Source organism: Doryrhamphus excisus, chromosome 16, assembly GCF_030265055.1.
Source record: "Doryrhamphus excisus isolate RoL2022-K1 chromosome 16, RoL_Dexc_1.0, whole genome shotgun sequence".
Classification (NCBI taxonomy): domain Eukaryota; kingdom Metazoa; phylum Chordata; class Actinopteri; order Syngnathiformes; family Syngnathidae; genus Doryrhamphus; species Doryrhamphus excisus.
This window is the reverse complement of record NC_080481.1, coordinates 9,318,223-9,334,270: the sequence shown is the minus strand read 5'-3', so window position 1 is coordinate 9,334,270 and position 16,048 is coordinate 9,318,223. Positions and strand designations below refer to the sequence as shown.

At 43.2% G+C, this 16,048-nt stretch overlaps 2 protein-coding genes across 5 annotated transcripts in view; both read left to right on the top strand.

Annotated features, from left to right (window-relative positions):
• Positions 1 to 12,113, top strand: part of LOC131103954 (FERM and PDZ domain-containing protein 4-like) — a 32,666-nt gene extending 20,553 nt beyond the window's left edge. For 3 of the 4 annotated variants that reach the window (XM_058050530.1, XM_058050531.1, XM_058050528.1), the window contains exons 3-16: positions 261 to 412; positions 629 to 731; positions 1,478 to 1,523; positions 1,668 to 1,772; positions 1,942 to 2,049; positions 3,043 to 3,174; positions 4,115 to 4,234; positions 4,492 to 4,628; positions 4,844 to 4,970; positions 5,836 to 5,925; positions 6,009 to 6,191; positions 6,289 to 6,427; positions 6,524 to 7,513; positions 7,621 to 12,113. In XM_058050530.1, the coding sequence (XP_057906513.1) occupies positions 261 to 412; positions 629 to 731; positions 1,478 to 1,523; positions 1,668 to 1,772; positions 1,942 to 2,049; positions 3,043 to 3,174; positions 4,115 to 4,234; positions 4,492 to 4,628; positions 4,844 to 4,970; positions 5,836 to 5,925; positions 6,009 to 6,191; positions 6,289 to 6,427; positions 6,524 to 7,513; positions 7,621 to 10,829 (5,641 nt within the window). In that variant the 3' untranslated portion in view covers positions 10,830 to 12,113. The remainder of the gene's footprint in view (positions 1 to 260; positions 413 to 628; positions 732 to 1,477; positions 1,524 to 1,667; positions 1,773 to 1,941; positions 2,050 to 3,042; positions 3,175 to 4,114; positions 4,235 to 4,491; positions 4,629 to 4,843; positions 4,971 to 5,835; positions 5,926 to 6,008; positions 6,192 to 6,288; positions 6,428 to 6,523; positions 7,514 to 7,620) is intronic. The other variant, XM_058050532.1, reaches the window with a different exon arrangement.
• A 120-nt stretch (positions 12,114 to 12,233) lies between these two features.
• LOC131103958 (uncharacterized) lies at positions 12,234 to 15,702 on the top strand. Its single transcript, XM_058050546.1, has 6 exons — positions 12,234 to 12,709; positions 12,883 to 12,987; positions 13,152 to 13,279; positions 13,372 to 13,533; positions 14,026 to 14,252; positions 15,250 to 15,702. The coding sequence occupies exons 1-6, from the start codon at positions 12,643 to 12,645 to the stop codon at positions 15,347 to 15,349; spliced, it is 789 nt and encodes a 262-aa protein (XP_057906529.1). The 5' UTR covers positions 12,234 to 12,642; the 3' UTR covers positions 15,350 to 15,702.
• The last annotated feature ends 346 nt before the right edge of the window (positions 15,703 to 16,048 follow it).

Sequence of the window (16,048 nt, the reverse complement as noted above, 5' to 3'; positions counted from 1 at the left end):
CATCGTAGCTGTCAAATACAGCAGAAGTGTTTGCAAGCTGTATTGCAACACTGATGTGGCCACCAAGACTACAACGCAGAAGTGTTGTGTTTTCTCTTTGCTGCACCGTGAGCAATTGTCATTCTGTTTGATACCACCTACTGTATATACTGTATCTAGACGGCCCCACCACCAAATTTTTTAACCCAATATGGCCTGCGAGTCAAAAGGTTTGCCCATGCCTGCTATAATGGCATGTACCATTTGTAATATCTTCCAAGCCAAGTGTCCCAGAGCAGCTCCCTGGAGGAGGTTCATCTGGATGGACTACCACCTGCACCTCGCCTGGTGGAGATGAGGCGTGATCCTGTCCTGGGTTTTGGCTTTGTTGCTGGCAGTGAAAAACCAGTAGTAGTTCGCTCCGTCACTCCAGGTTTGTAATAGTGATTGCCCCCAAATCATAAATCCTCCTAATCAATTTTATTGGCTGTGTTTATGCTTCCACTCACCCTCATCACCAACCAATTCAGACATTGACAACTGCTGTCTTGTCAAACACTAAACAATCAGCTCAATTTCATAACTACACACAATTTTCCAGACTTTTTTCAGTCACTTTGTGCGTAATTTGAGTGTGTCTGTTTTGTAGGTGGTCCATCGGAGGGAAAGCTGTTGCCAGGAGATGAAATCATTATGATCAACGATGAACCCGTTAGTTCGGCTCCAAGAGAACGAGTAATCGACCTTGTCAGGTGGCTGGAGATGTTAGGCTAAACCGCAACTCTGAACTCCCTGTCTGTTGCCCACCTGGCTTCGGAACACATTTTCTTTTTCTTTTAATTTTATTTATGTATTTTTTTCTGAACACATTTTCAGCAGCCCACAGTCTTATTTATGTCATAAATGGCTTATTTCCGGCATGTCTACATGACATGCCGGACACTACATGTAGTCTACAAGTAGACTACATGTCTACTACTACATTATGTCTACAACATTGGGTAATATGAGTGTAACGGTAAAAGAGAAGTATTCAAAAGGTCATCAACAGGTTATCTGTGCTCTATCTACATAACAACAACACTGTCAGGTCTGGAACCAATTAACCGTGATAAACGAGGGATTACTGTAGTCAGTTATGTGATACTGGCTGGCTTCTGATTTTTTATGATGAGGAAGCAGCTTGTTTGTCCAGCAGACACAGTCTATTTGCGGAAGCAACATGATTCTTAGATTTAATGACAAACGTTGCGTATGGTACAGCTGTACGAGTGATGTGATAGTGAGGTTGGCCCCTTTGACATTTTGACCAACTTTAGAGCAATTTTTCTCCTAAAAAATGATCGTAGTCAAGTCAAACGGCATATTTGTCATATGTACTTTGAAAAACAGTAAACGACAATGTAATGATCTGCGTGTTTGTGTCTTCTCATTTTAAAAGTGTGCTTTTCAATCGCTTTTTTGCTGTTTATTCCCATTTGCTTTCTTTTCACTTCAGGAGCTGCAAAGAATCCATCCTATTGACTGTTGTCCAACCATATCCGGTGAGTGTGTGACCTTTTTTTTGTTGGGATCACTACATTTTAAGAATTTTTTAGTTTTTTTATTTTAAGAGTTTTTGGCTTTTTCTGTCTGTCCTCCCTCCCCTCTATTTTCACTGACTCTCTTCTTGGATGATTGCCTCCTAGTCTCCTAAATCAGCATTCATCAGTGCAGCCAAAAAAGCCATGCTCAAGTCCAATCCGGTCAAAGTGCGCTTTGCCGAGGAGGTCATTATAAACGGCCAGGTTCCAGTGAGTTCTGTCTCACACACACACACACACACACTTAATACAGTATGTGACCTATATAAGACATGGTAGATGGACAGGCGCTGGTAATTGAATCAATACTTACTTAACCTCTCATATCTGCAAGAGCAATGAATACAAGGACATGACTGAACATCTTCTCACTTTGCAGAACCCAGTGAAGGACAACTCTCTTCTGTTCATGCCAAATGTCCTGAAGGTCTACCTAGAGAACGGTCAGACTAAGTCTTTCCGCTTTGACAGCAGTACCTCCATCAAGGTGTGTGTGTATGTGTGTTCAGGCATTATTTAGTTACTTTTTTGTGTTGCGATATACAAAATCAGTGTCCAAGATGCCCTGATGGTAGAGGGGTGATATATGGGACAAGGAAGAACCTGTTGAATATACGGGAATATTATCTGCCTGACTCGCTATGGTTTTAAGGGTGCAGAATCCTAATCATAATTGCAGTAGCTGTATGTTTATCTGAATTTGTTATTATTATTGCTATTTATAATTGAACTACTTTGTCAGTTAGTATTTCATTGGTACAAAACCTGTTTACGACCTTCTAATTATGTTTTCTTTAACATTATTAGAGCCCTTTAGACACGAAATAACACCCCTATAGTCACCTTTACACTCGTATTACCTACTGTAGAGTAAAATAAGCCATTTAAAACATGACTTGTGCTAGTGTGTGTGGTGCTGGGGGAGCGGAGTGTGGGGCAGACAGGAGGTGATGTGAAGGGTTCAGAGTGGAGTTTTAGCTTGGCGTGACTCACTGCCATAAGAGTAGTCCGTGTCAGGGATTATTGTGCCTGTTGTGAGATAAAAGCCTGTGTTTCCGGTGATCAAGTCTGGTGCTTGTGTGTCTCACTGAACATTACAGTAACATTATTGACACCCATAGTAGCCAGTGTAAATACTACATATCATCACATCATCTTTGAATGCGTCTTCTGAATGTCTTTTATTTGTATTTTAGTTAATTTAGCCATTTTTATGATTGACAATGCTTAATTAAGGCAAAAAACTTAACATTTAACCAGATTTATGAATGAACACATTTTTGAAAAACTAGAGTGAAGTGATAGAGTGAAGCCACAAAATTTGAAGTGCAAAGTGACGAGGGGTTACTATATGTGATTATTACAACAATGCTAAAGACTAATAATGGCACAAGAATATTGCACAGTGTAAGTTTGGTTGAAGCATGTTGGCTTGCTTGTTGCATCAACAGAATTCTCTGAATGCTTCAATTTACTCCAGGACGTGATCCTGACACTGCAAGAGAAGCTATCCATCAAATGCATCGAGCATTTCTCCCTCATGTTGGAAGAGAGGATTGAAGGCTGTGGGAACAGATTGCTTCTTCTGCACGAACAAGAGATGCTCGCTCAGGTCAGACTCACTGAATCTGTTTCTCCACCAAAGCTACCCCTCACTGTCTCTCTTGTTTGTGCCTTTGCAGGCTGGCAATGTTCAGTATTCGCAGCAGCCTTTGAGCTAAAGTGTCATTTATCAACAGCCGTGCCATCAACGTATACTATTACATTTTCACTCCCATACAAGCATACATTCATTCTCCTTAGTGCCGGCTACATTGTAATGAGGTTGCAAGACCATGGTGGTCAGCCTAATAGTCAAACCTCATAACTGAGATAAGAGGTTCTGCACCTAAAATACACATGGTGGCAGGCGGACATGTTGAAGTCACTTCAGCGGAACAAAACTGCAAAGGTTGAGGACAATAACAGAATGAAATGAAATGTCAAACATAAAACTGCTATTCAAATGTAAAAATGAGTTACCCGCAGTTTAAAATGAACTGACACAACTGTGATGTGTCTTTCATCACAGTTAGAGCAAGGGTCTCAAACTCGTACCTGGGAATTCGTAGTGAGATTACTTAACGTAACAGTCTACCTCATGGTGTCATCAAAGAAAATAGGCCATATTGGGGATGGAATATTTTCCACTCTGTTTTCGATAAAGTACGACAAAGTGACGGCCAGTCCATGGTGTACCCTGCCTCTCGTCCAAGGTCATGTGAGGTTCCAGCATACCCTTGCGAGCCCAGTGATAAAATGGATAGAGAACTTCAGTGCTGAATGTATTTGTCACAGTTGTTCACAAGATACATATTCGCTTCTTCCATTTGGACACAGAAGCTGTAGCTATTTCCACTATCTTCAAGTACTCAAAAAACACCAATCACCTTCATGAAGTACTTCTGAACTCACCACCTTTCCCCCTCAGGACCTTTCCATTTGTCTCTGTTGCCACATTTATCTAATTTGCCTTTTTTTTCTATGTGTTTCCACACCTCCGCCTGCTCTAGGTGACTCGCAGGCCTGGTTCTGATAAGATGAAGTGTTTCTTTCGAATCAGCTTCATGCCCCGCGACCCTGTGGAGCTGCTGCGGAGGGACGCCGTGGCGTTTGAATACCTCTATGTGCAGGTGAGAGGCATTAGCTTATCAGCATTCTAAATTCTTTAGTCTGCTTTGAGAGGAGTATCATCTGCCAGGAGCTTTGGAAATTGCTTTTGGTGATTAACTAAATGATTTATGCCTTTCCTACAACTTCCTCTTACTAATGAATACACTTCTTCCCTGTGGAATACAGCTGTAATTAGTTGGTTGGGATGGGAACGCCAATCATTTTTCCTTGTAAGACTCTGAACACACTCTGTTCTCTGCTTCCTGCTTTGTGGCAGAGTTGCAACGATGTGGTGCTGGAGCGTTTCGGCCCAGAACTGAAGTATGATGCGGCGCTACGACTGGCAGCATTGCAGATGTATATTCTCACCATGACAACCAGACAAAGCCAGAAGGTCTCACTCAAATATATCCAGTAAGTGTGTAGTCTATATCTTAGATGAAATACAATACAATTAAACAACACATTTCGAGTGGCCTTATTGGTGCCAACCTAAGGCACACCTGTGCAATAATCATGCTGTCTAATCATCATCTTGATATGCTGGTGCATGGATTATAAATGCTCACCAACCCTTTACAGTTTGCTGACATGGAACCTTTTGGCTATAATATGTCCTCCCTCAACAGGAAGGAGTGGGGCCTGCCGCTCTTCCTGCCGCCTGCTGTGATGACCAGCACCAAGGAGAAAAACATCAAAAAAGCTCTGACACACATCCTCAAAACCAACCAGAACCTCGTCCCTCCTGGGAAAAAAGTAACAAACTCCTTTTCTTTCTTTGCCCTTGTTAGCAAACTTCTGACACACGCATAGAAACTCACTGTCCTGTTTTTTGATGCAGTCGCCAAAAATAGCCTTGCCAGCATGCTCGCCCTTGCAAAGGTTCTCGCCCGTGTCAAACAAAGACACTTTCTTTGGCTCCAACTTGAATGCCAATGCAAGTGTTACGACATCGCATGCTAAAAAGTTGCCTCATTGTCAGTCATACTTTTTTTTAGCTACACATGAATTAGTAAACGAGTGCTCATTTTATGAGTCGTGAGTGCACATGTGACACCATCACCTGTGTTAAAATTACAAGGGGAACCTTCCATTCATCCATCCTTCCTCTATATCGCTTGTCCTTATTAGGGCCACAGGTGAGCCTATCCAGCCGACTGTGACCAAGAGGGGAGGAGAAATGGAGTAGAAAAGTGTGAATGGCCAACATGCAGCCTCTGAATAAGTCTGACCACTTAACCGTTATCCATGGACAAATTAGGATTGCATGCTTGGCTTGGCTCATCACCAAATGTATTTGGAAGAAGCGTCATAGTCCCAAGTGAAATTGTATGCTTTATGTTCTGTGCACTATTTTCTAAAATGTCAAACATTGATAATGCAATGCATGTGCAATTAGGTGCCGTGATTGTTCACAGTGTGATGAAAACGTGTTCATCAGCAAATGAATAAGTTAACATTTCACATCCGTGGGTTGACTGCAGTGTTTGTCAGTGCAAGCACTTTGCAGGGGCTTGGTACCTTTTCACCTTTGTATTATAAAATGAGAGAAGTTTTCGGAAAATGCAACTACTGGGTTTGTGGTGTGTTTAACAAAGACCACTATATCATCTCTTTGCAGCTGACTGCTTTGCAGGCCAAGGTGCATTATCTAAGGTACCTCAGTGAGCTCCAACTTTATGGAGGGAGGGAGTTTAAATCAATACTTTTGGTAAGGCTATCTTTTAAAATGAAAGACAAACACTTTGTTGACACAATGGGCATTTGAACTGACTTGACTCAACTCTTATGCAGCAAGGTGAGAAACAAACTGATGTGACATTGCTAGTAGGCCCTCGTTATGGTATCAGTCACGTCATCAATGCTCGCACCAACCTGGTGGCTCTGTTGGCTGACTTCAGCCATGTGAACCGAATCGAAATCCTAACCGAGGATGAAATCAATGTCCGGCTGGAGCTGCATGTCCTGGATGTCCGGGTGAGCAGAGTTATGCCTTAGAACTACCAACTGTGCAAGTAAGGTGTTTTCATTGTTTTGCTTCTTCCAATTTGTTCCCAATTCTGTTCCCTGAAAGCCCATCACACTCATCATGGAGTCAAGCGACGCGATGAACCTGGCATGCCTTACTGCAGGCTACTATCGCCTCCTAGTGGACTCAAGGAGATCTATCTTCAACATGGCCCACTGCAACAGCTCAGCAGGCGATGACAACAGTAGGTTGTTTTTTTCAAAACCATGTACTTCATTACGATTACCCTAATGAAGGATTACAGAATATTAATCCAGTGAATCAAAACTTTCACCGACAGGCCAGGATCGTATCCTGGAATGGCCATACAGCACATCTTTTGGGGACAGTGAGGAGCTATCAACCAGCCAGGCAGAACTCTACAGAGATTCTCACTATTCAGACAATGGGCAGAGAGAAAACAGGCTCTCTTCTTACTTCCATCATTCACAAAATCCTGACAGAGACCTTGAGACACGGCAAAGTCCAGTGCCTCCTCCTCTTCCTCCTGCTACTAGACGCAAACCCCAAGATTCACCTCGTAGTGCCAAAGTGTCATTTATTTTTGGAGGAGACCCACCTTTGAACAAGCCCAGGAGTTTAGGCTATGAACGACATCACGACAGTGCTGAGGTACCTGAACATGGACCACCCTACTTGCGCAATACAGACTTTGGGGCACAGGACAGGGTGCCCTTTCAATTCAGCGGTCTGACACATGTCTATAGCAACATAACAACTGAGGAAGGTGGTGAGGAGCCACTGTTAAGAGAGCTGTTTTACCGTGACACAACAGACGACGCAGAAGACGACGATGAGGCCTCCTGTGAAGAAGATTCCATTGGGGGAACACCGGTGGGGGACGGAGAAGCGGGAGGAGGACTGGCAACGGCAGCTGGCAAAACTACCTTTCTCACTTTTTCTGGTTCTACTGATGACATCATTGACCTTACATCACTGCCGCCACCCGAGGGTGATGACGCTGTAGACGATGATGAGGACGACACACTACTGGAGACGCTTAACCTTGCAATTGCGGCCCCACCACCAGGCTTTCGGGACAGTTCAGATGAGGACACTGCACCTGAAGGAAGGCCGCCAATCCTGCAAGATAATGATGATATTCCAGTCTCGTTAATTGATGCCATTCCAACTCTTGGGGAGGGAGAAGGAGACGGACAGAGGCAGCTGGATAACTCAGTTGTGAACACTCTGCAGGCACTTGAGGCTTTGTCTGTTTCTGACCAGAGGCCACCCCCACCGCGGCCACCAACTAGCAGTAACAATCCAGGTCTGTTGATATTTGCTCCCAGTGAAATCCTAATTTTTTTTTTTTATAAATCAGCAATGTTTTCGTGTATGACTTTGATAAAGCTCTCTCTTTAACTTCTTTGCTAGGTGTTTACACATCTCAAGGCCTTAGCCCAGAGTCTTCCTCTGACTCTGGGAATGAGACAAACTCCTCAGAAATGACAGAACTTTCTGAGCTGGCTGCTACACACCGACTCAGTGAAAGCCACATGCGCCTCCTCGTGGCCACGAGGGAGGGATACCAACCTTTACTGGAAGAGAAAACAGAGTTCCCAGTTTCCCCCAGCACTGAAGGGACAACCCTCAAGAAGTCTCGCAGTCCACAGCATCTTCGACCACCTGCAGTTCCTCCGAGACGTAGCCCACATTTGGAAACAATGTCATCACGACTGGACGGCATGGATGGGAGATCTCACACAAACCTTTCCTCCACTCTCCAGCGGCCCAGCTCCACAACGCCAGGAGGCAAGCATCACAAAAAGTCTGCAGACTCTAGTGGGAAGTATAACACTTTTAGCACAAGAGACGGGTACCGGGGAGGGAGTAGTGGCAATATCCATCTTGACTTCAATCAACGGACTTCATTCTGTGATCGAGGAGGAAGCCAACGAAGACACAATTTAGTTTTGGAGGAAAATTCCCAAGCTGAGGGCCATGATGGGAACAGTCACCCCAGTGACCATTGCAGAATTGCCCGTCCGGCCTCCTCAACTTCTGATCGGCTTTTAGATGGAACTGCTCTCAGGGAGTGCCCTGCAGATAATAGAGCTGTTGAGCAAGATGAACATCTAGTTGTAGCATCATTGATGTCCCCAACTAAAAAACCCAGATTGGGGGATTCTGACCAAGGATCAGACATACAGAATGACCATCCTCCTATTTCAAGACAGCAAAGCGTTGCTCGGTTATGTGAGTATCATCTTGCAAAAAGGATTTCAAACTTACAGGGTGAAGCACAGAATTCCCTGCAGGGCTCCCTGTGCTCATCACTAGATGCTGGTGGCAGTGCAAACAGCAGTGTCTGTGCCACCCCGACCGACTCACCGCTTGGTCCGGGCGCAATTGAGGCTAAACACCACCGCATGCAAAGGCACCCACTGTCTAGCTCTTCTTCATCATTACTCAGGGTCTTAAACTATGAAGAATTCAAACCTGGACAGAATCCGCAAGCAAAAGATTTTCACCCCCATGCAGACCCTGCCCTCCTTCGGAAAATGTTGCCCAATATTCACGCTCCTTCCACGGGGACTGACCCTGGCCGTCCCTCTTCAGCCACACCCTCTAAACATAAAGAGACTGCTACAAGCAAAAAGGCGTGTTTCAAGGGGCCAAATCAGAAAGAAGGCAGTGAGGCATACAGACAATTGATCAACTACCTAACAGTAAGCCAAATGCACCAAGGAGGAAAGTTACACAGTGCAGGAATGGGGGGAGGTGTAAAAAAGGACACTCGACGCTACATCACAAGCAACCCCCAGCTTGTCGAAATGGTTAAGAATCGAGGGAACACAATCGCTCGATGTCCATGTATGCCATCCTCCATGTCATCCCCCTTTGTACGCCCAAATATGCTGAATCCAAATGCCTTGCAGCTGACAAATAGGGATCAAAAGCCGTACCACTCTGCCACACTTCCTGCCAAACTTAAAAGAAGCCCTGACATGCACACTCAGGGCCCAAATGATCGATTAGATTTGAGGCGGACAAATGCAGAAAGGAGAAGCTCCTTTTCTGGACTAGAGAGTGAGCTTGAGAGGGGTGATATAGACCCAGAGCACTTTTTGTCACTGTATAAGAAAGATGACTGCATTACCCGTGTGGCCGGGGGTCCCGTTAACAGGCCCCCATCTCGTTCAAGAAGCCAACCGAGTGGAGGTACAGACGACTGGTTCAGATCAGACCCGAGAGAAAGGCATGCGTTTCGTCAGCCCCCTGCTTCCAGTTTAAGCGGTCAGCGAGCAGACCTCAACAGCCTCTCATTAGGAAGGGGTCCTTCAGCTTTCACCAGGCAGACATCCACCGGGACCATGGCCAGCATTTCTTCTCCATCCCCACCACATCATTCACAGTCTCCACCCCCTCCTGTATTAATTCCAACACAAGCCAACACTGCATCCAGCCACTCCGGATGCGCACAGAATGCCATCCATTCAAGCCTGCTATGGCCAAACCAGAACCACATTAGCCCAATCCCGCCACAATCAGATCCCGTCAGCAATTACTCACAAAGGGGTCGGGAGCTAAAACGCAGCTCCAGCAATATTACCAACAGTTCTGGTAGTGTGGAAGTTCTGTTTGAAAATCCCAGCCGAAGTCAGAGCCAGCAGCCCTTGGCACCATCTGTGCCCCAGCAAGGAGACACTAAAGTTCAGAAGAGGCCCACAAGGAAACGTCTCTCCAAAAGTTACTCCCAAGGCTCTGTGTCATCCCACACCACGTGCTGGTCCTCGGGTAGCAGGACAGATAGCAGAAGGGCTTCTGTAGCATTTCCTTTGCAAAAAGACAATAAACAAATGAAGGGCTCTCAAAAACTGGACACCAGTCCTTGGAGGTGCAATGGACCTTTCAGCTACTGTTTCTTTAAACGCAAAAGTGAGGGAGAAGATGATGACAGTGAGTGGGAGACAACAAGACGAAGCCGTGGTGGGAGCGACATGGATAATGACTGCGCTGCCTCACTGGGTATCTTCCCCTGTGGCTCGGCATTGGATGCAGCTGGAGAGCAACTGTATGGTGAGGTCCTCAACAACATGAGCTTTAGCGACCGCCTGTCCCGGGTCAACGCCCTTAAAGACCGCATGTATAGCTTCCCTTCTGGCTTCACAGATGTTCGCCGTGATGCCAGTGAGCTCATTGCATTGGTTAGGTCCAGCATAGGTCGCTGTGATCGTGGTGCCCAAATGCCTATGCAGGATGTGTCTCAGTCAAAGCAACTCCTCTCAGTGGAGTCCAAAGAGTTAGGGCGGGCATGCAGGCGGATGGCACAGGCGCACAGCAGCCCTGAGGAGATGTTGCTTGCTGTAACTTGCAGCTTCCAGGTACTGTGTTGTCTTTGTGAGGCTTGTATGTGTCTCGTAAAGGGGCTCAGTGCCTCAGCCTCACACCAACAGAGAGAGGTTGTTGCAAAGGTAGATGAGGTTGTTATGAACTATATCTGTTTACTCAAAGCAGCTGAGGCTGCAACTGTGGGAGCACCGGGAGAGCAGAGCGTCAAGGCCCTGGTCAGACATTCCAGTACTATGTCCGCCATCGCTAATGCACTCACACGATCTCTTAAAACGCTGCTTAGTAAGTAGAGTTTCCTTTACTCCTTTTGCTGTCTAGTGTGGCCTATGCAGTCAGCAGAAGTCTGCCTTGCACCCATTCCCAGATCTTCAGGCTATTTCAGGAGTCATGATGTTTTTAATGCAAGGTTTGTGCAGAATGCATATCAAAATTGGTATGCAAGACTTGCTACCGTTATAATAAACAGAACTCCAACTGCACTTCTTTTTAGAATTTTGCCCATCATTCACAGTCCTTATGTGATACATGAACATGCATTTCTTTCCCTTTTCTGTGAACTAGTACATTTACTATTACAACTATTACATGTTATCATCAGTGTATGTATTAATGCACGGTCACAGCATGTATATGCAACATGCATACATGCATACGTACAAACCATTTTAGAGGGCTTCATCCAGGTGTGTCCCAATGACGTACATTGTTAGCTAGCTCATATGAACTCGTTTTCTTGTGTTATAATAATGCACAGAAAAGGGAAAGAAATATGTCTTTATGTTGCACATAAGGATTGTGAATGAATGGCATTTTTTGTGCAGTTCCCCTTTAAAGTATGGTGAAAAGCAATCCTCACATAATTTGCTTTTATTATGTTTTTATGTATATTTCAAAAGCCATAAGGTGATTATTAATGTACCTAATAGAAATCTCTTTACCTGTGCATTATGTAACTTATTTTTTAAATTATATACACAGTATAAATGTAGTACATAGATACAATTGTATTTATTTGCAGTAAAAATTATATATGCCATGTATTTCTTTCACTTTCAAGTGCAGTTTTACTACTGATGCATACAATTGTGAAACTCTGAAATGTTTCAGCAAGGACTCATCTAACTGTGTGCTAAATTCAAGGTTGTATTTGTGAACGTGAACTGACCCTGTTGTGTTGCAATGTAATGATCATGCAATCCAAGAGGATATTCCTTCGAGAGTGCTCTACTGTAGCACCATATTTACCATTGCTTTACATTTCACCATTGCTTTGTAGAACTATATATATTAAACACTATAATAAACTCTAGAAACTGTAAAAAAAAAAAGTATGCACTGCTGTCATCATTGCTATTTATAAAGCATTCTAATTTATTTTGCGATATTTTGATTTAAGATTGTATTAGCTATATTTTAATTATTTTTACCTTTTTGTGTATTATCTTTTTTGGGATCACCTCTGTGCTTGAACGTTTGTTACACTATGTATCTAAATGCAGTGATGTCTGATAACAAGATTCTTTTTTTTAAAAATAATGCACAATCCTATTAAAACAAATTATTTAAATTTGTGTTTATAACTGTGTTTTTTGTGTGTAAAATCTGTTGGAATGAAATCATGTTGTGCTGTTGAGCTCCATTACAAAAGGTGGCGATCATGTGTCTTTGCGCTTGATGCGTCACCGAAAAGATGAAGAAGAAGAAGCCTAACCACACCTCCTCTTTCCTCATATGCATACAGGGCGCTTGTTCGGCGCGTGCTGCGATGTCCACCAATCAGCTGGCCCTAAGCAGCAAACCACGCCTGCGCGGCATCTCGTGTGGCGCGATTCATTGGCATTGTGTTGTGGAGCAGTTGAGAAGTTTAGAGCATACTTACGTTTAACTTTAGGGGTTTTGGGGGGGATTTATTTATATACATCGTCGCGCCACGGCGGTTGTAGATGAGCTTGAAAGCTACGCCTGGACCGAACAAGGTGAGTTCACTGAAATTTGGACCAGGATACGGGATAGTTGCTGTTGGGCTCCCCGTGTGGGCTTTAAAGTTGTGCTAACAGTAGCTTACTAGCAACAATAACTACTCTGCTTCAAAGTGTGTCCAATATGGAAGCTGTTTGTCAAACACGACGTGCATTGGTTGAAATACATCCACCTCAGCCCAAAATTGAAGGTAGGTCATAAATGTGTTTTAAATCGAAATTTGATGTAGTTGAACTTACGTGTGAAGAATGTACAAGTATGTTAATTTTTCCTCGCCTTTTAAACATGGCAAAGGTCGTTATAAACTTAACAAAAATGGCGCTTATTTCACACCTTGTATTCGCATTTGTTAATTTGCCACAGCTGGAATGAGGAGGTCTTACCTTGATATTCTAAGTTCCCGATTGCCCCCATCGCCACCTCAGAAGGGGAGCAACGTATCTTCTAGTTCGCAACCTGCACAATCATGTAAGTAACATGTTTGGAATTGAACAGTTTTGAGTAGTGTACCCTGGTTTATATCTTACATTGAAAAGCCGTTCAGACACACTGCACACTTCCGACCTTCACAATAAAAGCACTGCACTGAACAAAACAAAGGTCAAATCATAACTATCTTTACTATCACACAGTGAATTTTTCCATTGATGGCGATTGGACTAGGAACCCCGAGCAGTGTGAGAAGATGAATGAAGGCCAAGCCCAGATGTCCATACAGCAGCTTGTCCAGCTCATTAGATCCCTCATCTTGGTTGAGCAGGTATTCTTTTCATTCCTCACACCTTTGTGTCTTCATTGTAGTCACTTTTGGTTTGTTTTTTTAAACCTCCAATGTCCTACATTGTCTGCTAGAGCCAAGAACCCAGGATTTTGACGTCAGGCTTGAAGTACCTTCAGGATGATTTACAACTAAAAAAGGCCAATGTGTACAGATCTATTCCCTACTCGCGCTTTGGATCCAACAGGGATGCTCACTGCTATAGAAAGGCATACCCCCATCTCGTGGTGTTCAAAGTAAGTCATTTTGTTTCAAAAGTCATCAGCCACAGGGTTTATTTCACATGTTCTACCTAATTCGGTTCAATATAATACCCGTGTCAATGATTGGTGGTGTCTTTTTTTATCAACACTGTTGTACATTTGGCAACAGATACTCATTGTTACTCCATATGGTGGTACAGTGGGGGGGGGGATTTCCACCAGTTGTGTGCCATGGCCATGTTTTGCCTGTTGAAAACCCAAAAGATGATGGCCGGGCCCAGGGCCTTCTCTGTATGTGGCCCTGGGCCCGGCCATAAAGGCTGCGGGGGCCACATGAGTCACAACCAACAATGTATTAGAACATGTTTAATAAATGTGTGAGGCATTTCTAGGGCTTGAATCTGGATTGTGTTGCAATGGCAGTTGTGGGCCCTGCAGTGGAAAAAAAGATTCATTGAATGAATTAATGTTTATTGTGAAGAAGAGTTTTAGAGTTTTAAACTGTCCCCGCCTTCTTATCCCAAGGTTACATGCCAGGAGTGGGGCCAAGTTTTGCTGCAAAACAAAGAATGGAACGCTGTTTTAGAACATACCCTCTTGGCGTGGCGTTATACCAGCGAGCTGCCACAGTGGGACACGGTGAGCCACAACGCCCTGCGGGAGCAGTGTTACCGCATCCTGGCAGCACAGTGTCTCACTGCATTACAGCGTCACTGCCCGACCAACAGGAGAGGATACGAACTGCTAAGAAGGTGAGGCTTGAAACACTAAGAAAGTAACAAAAATTCATTATCGGTGGTCAGCTGCCACGAAACTTGGGTCTCCAAATATTTCAAATTTCCTTTTAAACAATCTATTTTTTTCAATATTCTGACTTTATTACCATCATACATGTTTTCTAGAATCTAATTTTGCAAAAATTACAACTTTTGGTTTTCTTGGTCTTTTATGTTATGACTTTTGAAAAAGTAACTTTTTTTTCTGCAACTTTATGCTACTGAAATCATATTTTTCCTCTTAATATTACATTATTCTCATAAATGTATGACTTATTCTTTCTCGTTATTTTGGCTTTATTGTTGTAAAATTACTTCAGACTTTTACACCTTTTCTATTAAAAAGTTTTCATGTTAGATTCTTACAATGTAACGTGGGTTACAGCTATACCAAATGAAATGTAGTTACAACAACGCCCAGTAGATGGCATTGTAACTACCTGTTGTGCAAATCATGCACATGAATTTGGACACAGCGAGTGCAAACCACAGACTGTCAAACAGAACAATAAAATTTAAACAGCACGGAACAGGTAAGTTCAAATCATATCAGGGACCCTTTAACTTATTTTTATTATGATAACTTACTTAACTTGTGTTTAAAACAGTGGTGTGAAAAAATTCTTACCCCCGTCCTGATTATGTTTGTCACTCTTACATGTTTCAGATCAAACAAATTTAGATATTAGTCATCCACCCCACAATTGAACACAAAATGGTCCCATGTGAAAAAGTGAATTAACGGCCTGTTTTCTAAAGCTAAAGCCATTTCTAAAGCTTTGGGACTCCAGCTAACCACAGCGAGAGCCATTATCCACATTTGGTGTTCTTTTCAATCTCGTCTAACTACTTCGCTTCGTGTTCAGCTACATATACAGTATTCAGTTCCAGGTAACCTGATATCAGGTGTTTTAAGATTTTGTAATGTTGCCTTCAAACTGAAACATTGGCAAATTCACACTATTTTTGCCAGGATGAAGATGGCTCAGCTGCACAGTCAATCAATTGTACCCTGCATTCATGAGCTGCAAAGGATTATGGAACGTGACGGCACCTCTGTGGGCTCTAAGTGACATGAAACAATTCCACACTTGCTGGTTTGTTTAAGCAAAAATTTGCTTTTTTGGTGTGGGTGTGAGTGAGTCAAGACTATGCTGACCTTTTTTGGTTTTGCTTTTTTAGCGTACACTTAATAAGGTAATGCGAATCTATTCATGAATGGAATATTTTGTATATGTGTATATTTGGCATTGATCATGTAGTGAAGTACAGTAGTATGTGTCAACACCCTGTTTGTCTTCTCGAAGTTGGTCTATGTCCTTGACTTTGTCTTCTTCTGACTGTCTATTGTATCACTGATTGCACTGGTGCTTCTCATCCTGAAAACTTGAAAAATAGACAATTTAAATGAATAAAGTTATTTTGTACTGCAAAAACCTTTTTTGTTCCTCTAATGACTTTCATTATTCCTAAAATGTAATCTACAAACCCACAGGTTCCGCAACTAGTGGTGAAAAAGTAGTAAATGTAAAATATTGACATAGTTTTTAGTAGAACTGGAAATTGCCTTTGGTTGCTTCTCTTTTTTTCCCCACTAGGTGGCGTGCGTGTTCTATTCCCAGCTTCACACCGGCCTGGTCATACAGTATCATCCATTTCCTTAGCACTTTAGTTGGCACTCTACCTGTTCTTATAACCCCAACTGATTTTTGGACTGACTTTTTTTCTTTGCTACATATATCAGTTTGCAACAAAAATATGTATAAATATTT

Bases quoted from the DNA above. Each gene is read 5' to 3' on its own strand.
- LOC131103958 (XM_058050546.1), top strand. From the start codon at position 12,643: ATGGAAGCTGTTTGTCAAACACGACGTGCATTGGTTGAAATACATCCA. The intron at 12,710-12,882 runs GTAGGTCATAAA...AATTTGCCACAG, and splicing joins ACCTCAGCCCAAAATTGAAG to CTGGAATGAGGAGGTCTTAC. The intron at 12,988-13,151 runs GTAAGTAACATG...ACTATCACACAG, and splicing joins TTCGCAACCTGCACAATCAT to TGAATTTTTCCATTGATGGC.